We start from the raw sequence: 11,642 nt of genomic DNA, 5'->3' as shown, positions 1-11,642 counted from the left end.
CAGAAAAAACGAAATGGAATGTTATAAATTATCGTCGTAACACAAAATGCTTGTAATGTTGTTGCTATGGACAGCTGCTGCTATCGCTACTTCAAATAGTAGTTTTTGCTGCTAATAAATTATCGACAAGAAAGTGAACAATATCTCGCAAATATAAATAGAAAAAAAAAGAAAAAGTAAATTATATTCACAAACAATAAAGAAAAAAAAAAGAAAATAAACAAAACGGAGGATCATCAAAATCGGTTTCTAGTTAAATATTTCTTAAGGACAAAAAATAATATTATTCTTCGTGTTGTTAGTCGAAATAATATATAATAACAATATAAACCAAAAAAGAGAGAGAGAGAGATAATAGAGTGGAAGAATATTAAAAACAAACAAGGTAGCAATTATTTTTTTTATGGTCAAGTTGATATTAATCAAAAATGTTGCAAGACAAGCATTTCAGCACAATTAACTCAACATGTTTCAATAAATTGCTTGTCTCGGAACAACCTTTTCCTCTCGTTAAACACACATAACTCTTCCATTTCAGACAAATAAATCAAAAACAAACATGAATCTCCTAAATATGGATGCGGAGAACCGTGTGGTGCTCAATGTAGGAGGCATCCGACACGAAACATACAAAGCGACGCTCAAGAAAATTCCGGCAACGCGATTATCGCGACTCACCGAAGCACTTGGCAACTACGATCCGATCCTAAATGAGTATTTTTTCGATCGACATCCCGGCGTCTTTGCTCAAGTGCTTAATTATTATAGGTAAGCGCTGTCACAACACAAATCTTTTTGATAAATCTTATTAAGATACATTCACTTCTGTTTTTTTTTTTTCGTTACACACGACAAACATTTTTGTCCAATATTCCGCTAATATCCAATCCATTGCCAAAAAATACCATAATTCAATTTATTTATCGCACTGTCTTGTCTGTTTTATCTCGTTCCATTTCATTTTCGGTGTTTATGTGTCGCTCTGTCGCTTCAGTTACCAAAAAAAATAAATAAAAACACATTTAATAGTGAAATATTGAGTGTGAAGCTTTTCTTCTACTTCTTTTAGCGCTCTTCTGCGTGATGTACGACAAAAAAAAAGAAAAATAAATAAAAGAATTACCTGAAGTGACGTCACTTTTATATTTTCATTTAATTTATCACAACACTCCGTAACGTTTATTCCCAATTGATGGCATGAAAAAAATTATATTGGTTTTTTTAGTCGTCTCTCTTGACACCGGATGTTGATATATGAACATTTTTTTTATTTTCTTTTTTAATACATTTTTCGCTCATTTTGATTCAACTCTCATTCCCGTCGTAACGTAATTTTATCCTCATTTGCGATGAATTAGGACATTTGTTCATGTTTAAAAACGATTTCGAATGGCAAAAAATGTAATTGTGTGGATTTTTCTGTACATATAATATTTTTTTTATAATTTATTGCGCACCATAGAGGATTATTATTTTATTACTCCGCCATCAGCCAACCACACACAACAACAACAAATAAAGAAACAAATATAAATTAAGATAATTACTTATTTATGATCCAACATTTTTTTTCTCTCTCTCATTTACGAAATAGAACTGGAAAATTACACTACCCAACTGATGTTTGTGGACCATTATTTGAAGAAGAACTTGCATTTTGGGGTTTGGATTCGAATCAAGTTGAACCATGTTGTTGGATGACATACACTCAGGTGAGTTTTTTATTTTTATTTTTCCAAATTTATACCAATATTAGGTGCGTGTCATTTGGATATTTTATTTAAGAACAAAGAAAAACAGTCATTCGTGCTGTTCGTAGACTCATTTTGTGAGTCCGAATAAATACGCCTTGGGTTGTTTTTCTTTCTATTTTGCGATGATGATCTATTTAAGCCGAGCTTAGTCTCGTTTTACGATATTTTCGGTTAAATATCGCATTTAATTCGTCACAAAGAGCGTTTTTCTTTCTCTTCATTAAACTACATATACGAAAATGTTCAAGTTGTCGCAATAACTGCCCAAAGTCAAAGTAAACATGAAAAGTCTGTGGATAATGAAAAAAAGAGAAGAAACTTCTGTGACACAAAAGAGATGACTTGAGGCTCAAAATGTCTGGTACAACGCGCTCTCAGTCATCATTCATTCATTCGTGTGTTGAAATATCAACAAAAAATTCATTTTCTTTTATCTGCAAGTTTGTCTTTGACACACACTCTCACTAAAAAAAATATTCTATATAAACACGAAGAATCAGCATAAAAATATAGAGCATTGCTTTTGTACTCCTTTTTTGTATGAACTCAACTTTTTCTTTATTATATACAAGAAAGCATAAGCAGTCGAGGAGAAAAAGACAAACAAACAAATAATATTTATGTATCATTGCGTTGGATGGTTGCAAGAGGCAAAAAAAAAATGGAATAAAAATTTATTTTGATAAGCAAACCAAAAAGAAGCGCAGAAGTGAAAAAAATGTCAATGATAAAATGACATCCCCATGTTTTATATTTTGTTTCGTTGTATGGAAAAAAAAGTAAAAGAAAACACGAACACAAATGAAATGGAAAACAGGGACAAATTTTATTCATTCTCGGGTTTTCAATCATCTTCATCAGCATGATCATGATGGTGTGAAAAAGGAAAATCTATAATATTTTGGGTACTCGGAGAAAAGAAAAAACGGATGGCATCGCAGACAATACAAAATTTGTTATGGCATTCGGAATATTAACTCTCGAAAAAAAAATGTATTGTTGAAAGGAAAAAATCAAATATCTCAAAGTTTTTAATTTTACATATTTTTTTTCTCAGAAAGAAGGGAAAATTTTAAAGTCTCTTTAAATGAAATGTCTTACTCAGTTTCATTTCTGATGACTTTCTTTTCCGGCTTTTATCTTTAAAATATATGGTCTGAAATTTTTTTAATAAAAAATATATTTTCTTCTTATCTTTCTGCTCGTATGTATTGCACCAAAACATGTGAGGAACGAGTAAGGAAAATGAAAATGTAAAATGCAAAATCACATCCATTCTCATTACACATTTTATCTTTATTTAATGTTTCGAGCAGCTTAGTTTGTGTTAAATCATGAAGTCACTTTTCATTGCCATACCATTGTTTGTTGCAAAAATGTATGAACGCAGCAATGATTCAACTATTTCAATTTTGCCTTGGTTTTTGGACAGCAAATAAAGTTGTTTCAATGTTGCCGAGTTCGTTTAGATCAAAAACACACAAACTCACAGGAAGAGAACGAGACTCAACTGTATTTTATTTTCTATTTCAATTATCATGATTGATTCGAATAGTTTTCTGCCTTTTAATTAAAAAAAATATTTCATGAAACTTTGTTGTGCTTCCCGTCGGATACAGACAAAATGACTTTTTGAAATGAAAAAAAAAACGGGAAACAGAATTTGCATATTTTATGTACATACCTTGCAAGGTACGACGCATACAAAAAAAAAGAGTTGTTGAATGTTTGAAGTGAATTGAGTAAGATCTGAGGCAAAATGGAGCGAGTGAAAGAAATTCACTCAAGTAGAAAAATAAATAAATATTTCTTTAAAAAAATTTCTTCTCAACATTTTTTTATGTTCTCTTAATTCAATGAGTGATATTTATATAAAAAATGTAGTTTATTATTAGGCATGCAAAAAGAAAGAGTGCGAAGGAAGAAGCTTTTGTTAAAAGCAGAGATTTAATTTATTCCGCTTGAGTCGTTTTAACGGATGATAGGAAACGATATTAAGGGCGCTTTGCGAATCTCAACCCTCTTATTAATCGACAACTTAAATTTGTAAGAATTGAAAACTCATTTTCCATTTAAATCTATTCTTAAAAAGGGGACCAAGTGTTTAGGGTTCTTAACAATCGAATACGGAAACGAAAGCGAAACATTAACAATGACATTTTTTCTGATAGAAAATGAGCGAAAAATCGCCAAAAATAATAAAAATACAAAATGTTAAGGATATTTATTTAAATCCGATATTAGTAGGACCTTTTTCTGTTCTTCTTCGTTTTCGTCGTCCTATTTCTTTTCTTGCCTTTGCCCGTGATGCTTGTACAGCAAATATCGATCATAAATCATGCGACTTAAATTGAGAAGAAGAGAAAGGCAAGCAGCAATGAATGAAATATGGAGAAAATGGTCTCAATGTTGTGTATTTAAATAAAAAGTATCATCATCATCAGGATGAGTAGCAATGAATCACTTTTTTCGGATTTATTTTTTACTTATTCTTCTCCTATGATGGAGAAAAAGACTCATTATTATTATTATAGTTGGTTGGAAAAGTTGGTTGGCGGTCTTTTTTTTTTGGATTGTGTGTAAGAAATTGAAACCGAAAATGTATAGTAGTTCGGAATTTGAATAATAAATGCGGAAAAGTTTGATTTAGTGAGTTTTTCAGACAATTTAACTTTTTGTGGCTTTAAGAAACGACTTTTTCCATGATATCATTGAATATTATGAAAATTCCTTTAAAATTACGAAAATTGTCGCTATCGCAGTGAAAACATTTCTTCACACACACACACTAATTTTTAATCCCCATGCGAATCATAATCGAGATTATGTTGAAAAGTTTCGCTCCTCACATTTCCGCACTGAACTATAATAATGAAATGATAAAATAAAACAGAAATTACAACTATGAGGCGTATATTCGCTCATAACGCATAATTTTAGCTTTAGAAGTGAGGAAAATGAGAGAAAGAAGAGCTTATGACAAAAATTTAATATGATTAATCACGTACTTGTGCTATATATGAAGCTCATTTGAAAACCCGCCCATGTCACTTAATAATACAACCATGACAAATATTAATGAATGAAAGACTTGAAAGAATTTCTTTCCTGAACGATGATTTGGTATTCAATTCAGAGCGATAAAAAGAGAGTTTTCTTTTGGCAAAAGAAAAGCAACAAACAAACATGATGCCAATCACATCGTCTTCTTATAAAAAATGGAAATGAAACCGAAAAAAGGCAAAGAAAAAGAAAATCTGCAAAAGCAGCAGGTAGTTTATTGCCGTGTTTCATGGCCTTTTTTTCTTGAGAAATCTACCGGACCTTCGACAACAAAAATGCTACCTTTACGGTACACGTTTGAATAAATTATTCGTCATTAGACAGAGATTGAATTTGTTTATTTCTCCCCAACACGGAGCTTCATACTTCTTACAAAAACTTGTATATTGATTGATTACGAGCTCAAGGTTTTACCAACTAGTTGATAGTTTACTTGATGATCAGGCGAGTCCATGTTTGATGAAAACTTGAACGATTACGAATTTCGGTTTCGAAAATAAATGACTTTCAAATGGCACAAAAGGTGCATAATAAATGTAGATTTTCGCTTTAATTGGGAAAAAAGGTCGAGTCACACCTTTTAAACGTTTTCTGCTGAACAATAAAACGAAAACAAAAAAATTAAATTTGTAAAACAATACAAGGCTTTTGTTTTTTGCAGACATATGTCACACACTAACCTACAAGTATGTTGCTAAATAAAATAAATAAACAATATTGTCGTCTAGACACGATTTAATAAAAGATTTATGACAAACATACACAAAATATAAAGAAAATTTGCATTGCATTTTAATACAAGGACAAATTTTGATCAATAAATTTTTCACTTTTCTTTTTCACTTCACAGCATCGAAATACGCAGGAAACATTAGCTGTATTAGATAGATTAGATTTAGACACTGAAAAGCCGTCGGAGGAGGAAACTGCCAAGAAATTTGGATTCGAAGATGCCTATATCAAGGGGAAAGTTAGTTGGTGGCAACATGTAAAACCCCAAATTTGGTCGTTATTTGACGAGCCATACAGTTCAAATGCGGCAAAGGTTCGTATTTTCATTGTTAGATGGATTTCATTTATTTATTTTGCATTTTACAGATAATTGGTATTATATCAGTATTTTTCATCTGCGTCTCAATCATATCATTCTGTTTGAAGACACATCCAGATATGCGGGTTCCCCTCATAAGAAACATAACTGTAAAATCAGCAACTACAAATAACACTGCATGGGTGTTGGATAAGACACAAACGAATGCCCATGTCGCCTTTTTTTACATTGAATGTTTTTGTAATGCATGGTTTACATTTGAAATTCTGGTAAGTGTTGCTGTCGATGCGCATATTGCATCGAAATTCAATTTACATTTTTATCCATGTTTTATTGTATTTGCAGATACGCTTTATATCATCACCAAATAAATTAAAATTTATCATAGCTTCAGTGAACATAATTGATTACATTGCAACAATGAGTTTCTTCATTGACTTGATATTGCAAAAGTTTGCGTCGCATCTCGAGAATGCCGATATATTGGAGTTTTTCTCCATTATTCGTATCATGCGATTGTTTAAGCTCACACGCCATTCGTCGGGCTTGAAAATTCTCGTGCAAACTTTCCGTGCATCCGCAAAGGAACTCACTCTTCTCGTCTTTTTCTTAGTCTTAGGTATCGTTATATTCGCTAGTTTAGTTTATTATGCGGAACGCATCCAAACGAATCCGCATAACGATTTTAATAGTATACCATTGGGGCTTTGGTGGGCTCTCGTAACGATGACAACTGTCGGATATGGCGACATGACGCCCAAAACGTACGTTGGAATGTTTGTCGGAGCATTGTGTGCATTGGCAGGCGTATTGACGATCGCATTACCCGTTCCCGTTATCGTTAGTAACTTCACGATGTACTATTCGCACACGCAAGCAAGAGCAAAATTACCGAAAAAACGACGACGTGTTCTGCCTGTCGAACAATTGAGACCAATTCCTCCAAGAATTCCGGGTAAATTGATATTTGCATTTGTTCAAGACACAATTTTCTTACATTTAATTATTTTAGGTCAAACAGGACCAAATGCCGGAAGCGGAAAATTGCCATCATCAAATGCACCGAGCACCGCGAGTATGGATAATGCAATCAAAAGAATGAATGCCAATAAACCATCGGGTCCCAAAATGGGTAAGTCAATAAGTTTTTCTTAAATTTTGATGTAAAAAAATAATAAATTTAACATTTTTTAGATTTTTTGTGAAATAATCATCATCACGAAGACGACCATAGTTGTTACAATGTTTAAAATAAATAATAATAATCTAAAAATATTTATAATAATAAATTTAAAATAAAAATGAAAAATGATAATAATCACAAATGTATTATACATAAAAACAAATAAATTTTATATATTAAATTTTATTACCTATTAATAAAATCTTGTAATAAATAAATAGCATTTCGTTGTTAAAGTTACAATTTCTGTTAGAAATATTTATAAAACAAATTTAGAAAAGATAAAAATGAACAAAAAAGAGACTAACACCAGTTAATGTATTGTAAATGAATAATAAATAATAAATTTCTGAATGTCCATCATCATAGAGTGTCATGTCAGCGTCATTCAAATTGACACTCCTTAAACCTCTATTACTACTTAGGCATACAAATTAATATTATGAAAGCAATTATCTTTGTTAAACGAAAAAAAAGAACATGAAATATTTTTGTTAAATTGTGAGAAATTTAATCAAAAACAAAAAGTCTTTCGATTTTCCTTTTATTTTCAATTTCAGCTTTACATGAAACATCCTAAAAACAAAAAATAAAATAAAAAATATGTACCAATTTTAACAAAATAAAACGAATCACAAAAAAATTTACATGTGTATAAAATACTGATGATAAAAAAAGAGAAGAATAATGAACAAAACTATAGCCTTTATAAAATAGCTTTCATATGAAAAAAAAGTAAAATAAAATGATTGCGTAAAAATACACAAACACACACACAACATACAATATATAATATAAAAATATATAAATGAATGTTTTACAAATTTATTATCTACCATTATTATTATTATAAATTTAATAAAAATAAAAAAGGGAATCAAATGCATTTATAAAATTTTAAATAAAATATTTAAATGAAGAGCTCTTCGCTTGTTGTGTTATTATTATTCCTTTTAATTAAATAAAAATAGTTTTATTTTTTCAATACTATTATATTCGATTTAAACTTCGCAAAAATAAGAGTTGAATTTTCCGAATAAACATAAATAAATAGACGTTTGACGTGTTGATTGTTATGATGAAGCAATTTTAATAAACAACAAAATAATAATAATAAATATTTTTATGTCTCGCATACAATTTTTAATAAAAATTCTCGCAGCATCCATTTTATTATTTATTATTTTTCTGGTAGAATAAAAACATATCGACATCGAAAAAAAATCTGTTTTTTAAATAAAGATTAAAATAACTAAAAATCAAATATGTAATAGTATATCGCCATATTTTCATAAATTTTCCGTGAAATATACGTACGAATAATATACAGTTAAAAGTAATGATAAAAAGCAAATTTTTAAAATTCGTTATTTTTCTTGTGAAATGCTTAAAAACATAAAATTCTGAATTTGAGAATGAATTACAATAAAATCTACAACAATAACTAAAAGTAAAAATGAATATAAACTATCAATTTAAGTGTAAATGTGCGTGTACTTCAAAAGTTATATCTAATAAAAAAAAAAATACAAAAAATATACATAAAAATTCAAACAAATCTAAAGTTTAATTTAATAAAAAAAAAAGAATTATTATTATTACTGAAACAAGATAAAGTAAAGAAAAAAGAGAAATACCTATTATAAAATTGAATAAATAAATGAAAAATATAAAAAAGTGATTTGTTTTTGTCAAAGTTATCAAAGTTTTTTCCCTGAACGATGAGGTATCTGAAGTTCAACAACAAACTTTCAACTCGAAAAGTTCTTCCATCATCAGAGCGAAAAGACATACGGCGCACTCAAACAAAATTATGAATAATGAGAGATAAGTGTACACGTGTTACCTCGAAAGGAGACAACTACTACTCATATTCTTGTCATCTGCTTTACATGTTAAAATAATACACCAATCTCCGTTTACAGATGGTGACAATAGCTTTTTAAAATGTTTCTTTCATTTTCATGTCGTGCCATGAAAGCTGTTGCGCCTCCTTTTCCATCACATATGTGAACTCAAAGCAAAACATACATAACAAAGAGCTTTGTTTCAAATGATAAATTGCCTTAGTACGATACTCATGACTAAAAAAAATTATAATCGCGTCATCTCATGTCATCAAAAGCACTCACATACAGTGAAAAACCTGTTAGCTTCCAACTTTTTAAATTATATTTATGAGCGATAATCAATCAAAAAACGGATTGAATGCAATTTTTATTATTTTTATTCCATCGGGAGAGAGAATGAAACGCGCGCTTCAGGGTATCACAATTCAATAGATGATGGGGAACGATATAAAATTTAAACGAACATTTTTAACCTCAAGCACATTTATGGCGATGTTTGCGGCGATCGTCGTCAACGCGCTTTGTTCGAACCATTATTGATGTTGCATTTTTTTTTGTTTTGATTTATCTGAAAATAATGTTGAAAAATGTAAAATTAATGACTTGACAATTTTTTTTATGCTGTGTGCTGTTTTCTTTCTCATTTGCGGTTTGCAGTGCGAAAGAGGAGTGATTGGAAAATGTTTTTCCAACGATAATAAAAAATAATAATAACAATAAATAACGACGAAAATGAAACCTTATAGCTTTCAATTTTGGCGATAGCGTATAATAAATGAAATATACCGTAATGTAGATAATTCAAAGAGAAATCTGTTATTTTAACGAAAATGGAATTAAAAACTGTTTGAACATTTTTTTCATTCGAAAATTTTTTTTAATATGTATTTTTTTCACATGCACTTTATTTAGATTCAAAACCAACAAAAATTGACATTTGAAAAAAGTTTTTTCGTACACATTTTTTTTCATATTTTAATTTTTTTGAATTTATCCAAAAAACCAAGAAAATTTCCGTATTAAAGAGAAATTTAATTGTCTTTTCTCCAAAATTATTCTTCTCTTATTTTTTTTAAATTTTCCGTTTTATTTGAATATTTGAGTATTTTCTCTTAGCATGATCTACTTTACGGTAATAAATTTTTTTAACAGAGTGTCTTTTTTTGTAACACTTGAGAGGATAAAAAGCGGAAAACATAATAAGCGTAATTATTTTAATAAACATAGCAAGCAGGATAATCTTCAGTTTCTCTCGCGCTGTATGTTTCTCTCGATGGATAACTTTTTGAAAATTGGATGGAAAGAAACGATAGAGAAGAGTCCTTCATTGAAGAGTTACTTTTAATCTAAAGTGATTCTCTTGCAGCGATGTTGTTTTTACTTCAGATAATCTTCTCAACACTTTTCATCAACTTCGTGTCACGTCGCGTCGCTGTCGACGTCATATTCGAGCCAATCCAATTAAAACAGAAAATCATTTATAACGAGCGATCTTTAATTAATGGCGCCCTGTTTCCGCCTCAGCAGACAGAAATTTGCATTTCAATACGATTTCCTGCTTCGTTTGTCTTTACATTTATTTCTCTAAATTGTCGGGAACATTCGACTAATTAATCGGCAAATTGATACGTCGTTGAAATGTCAAATAAAACGGTCAAATTTTCATAAAATAATTTGCGACGTTTTCGGTTTCATAGAAGAGGCGTCGTCTCCAAAGTTTTATAAACAGGAATTTCTTAAACACAGGCAAACAATACTCCCTTTCCATGAAACACGACGAGCGCTCTCTCAATTTATTTATTTATATTTTTCGCAGAATGTTATCATCACTCCAAGTCGAGGCGGATGGCGGCAAATGTTTTAGAAAACCGAACGTAAGAGAATTCAGCAGAAAAATATAATCTTCTATGCGTTGCTTGTGAATATGAAGCAAAACTCAGTCGGTAGTATAAGAGATCACGTTTTCACGCTGTCACATTCAATATGTTAGCAATAATAAAAATGAGGCAGAAAGTTCTTCGTCAACGAAAATAATCAAGCAAAAGTGTATTTTATGGATCATCAAGGCGTTTACCTTAAAAAAATTCGAAATGCACGACAGAAAAAAAAATAAAAAAAGAACGTTAGAAGAAACCAGCGGAATGAGGACAAATATTTATGACTGAAACACGATGATGAGGCATATTTTGATGACATATGCGTATGGTCGCTTCTGCAAAAAAAGGAAGGAATATTAAAAAATTTGCTCGAATTCTATTCTATGTTGCTGCGAACAACAGACACAAAAGACTCTAATTGCTCTAACGAACCTAAGTGGATCAACATTAAATCACTCCTTGTCTCTCTTTCTGTTCGTCGTTTCGCAACAAGCATGATGAAATTTCGTGCGTGACATGATGAGTTTGTCACAGAAAACGAAAAAAAAAAGTTAAACAATTTCCTGTAAAACTATCTCGCTGCGTGAAGTGAATTTCAAATGACGACGGAGGGAGTTTTATTTTTAATTTTCGAAAATCATCAAAGATCGAAAACCAATAATGTCCCTCCTATTGAATCCTAAATCAAGAGAACCCTAACAAGTCAGCTATTTTCATCATTATTGACGTTGTCAGAAAAAGACTGAATTTTAATTATAACACCACAACAAACGCAATTATTACGCTTCTCTGATTCGTTTGAGTGTTAATTCTATTTTAGATGATAATAAATTAATCTTCGCATCCAAATGGCTTCATAAAATA

The 11,642-nt window shown here is 30.4% G+C and overlaps 1 protein-coding gene across 1 annotated transcript; it reads left to right on the top strand.

Moving 5' to 3' along the window:
* The first annotated feature begins 273 nt into the window (after positions 1-273).
* LOC134832501 (potassium voltage-gated channel protein Shaw-like) lies at positions 274-7,073 on the top strand. Its single transcript, XM_063846551.1, has 8 exons — positions 274-385; positions 539-768; positions 1,595-1,712; positions 5,668-5,862; positions 5,916-6,137; positions 6,214-6,823; positions 6,881-7,000; positions 7,063-7,073. The coding sequence occupies exons 2-8, from the start codon at positions 560-562 to the stop codon at positions 7,071-7,073; spliced, it is 1,485 nt and encodes a 494-aa protein (XP_063702621.1). The 5' UTR covers positions 274-385; positions 539-559.
* Positions 7,074-11,642: the final 4,569 nt, after the last annotated feature.

This window comes from Culicoides brevitarsis, chromosome 2 (genome assembly GCF_036172545.1).
Source record: "Culicoides brevitarsis isolate CSIRO-B50_1 chromosome 2, AGI_CSIRO_Cbre_v1, whole genome shotgun sequence".
Classification (NCBI taxonomy): Eukaryota; Metazoa; Arthropoda; class Insecta; order Diptera; family Ceratopogonidae; genus Culicoides; species Culicoides brevitarsis.
Note: the sequence above shows the minus strand (reverse complement) of the source record. Positions and strands in the feature narration are given on the sequence as shown.

Excerpts from the sequence above, each read along its gene's own strand:
- LOC134832501 (XM_063846551.1), top strand. The coding sequence starts at position 560 with ATGAATCTCCTAAATATGGATGCGGAGAACCGTGTGGTGCTCAATGTA. Across the intron at positions 769-1,594 it reads CAAGTGCTTAATTATTATAG|AACTGGAAAATTACACTACC; the intron begins GTAAGCGCTGTC and ends TTTACGAAATAG. Across the intron at positions 1,713-5,667 it reads GTTGGATGACATACACTCAG|CATCGAAATACGCAGGAAAC; the intron begins GTGAGTTTTTTA and ends TTCACTTCACAG.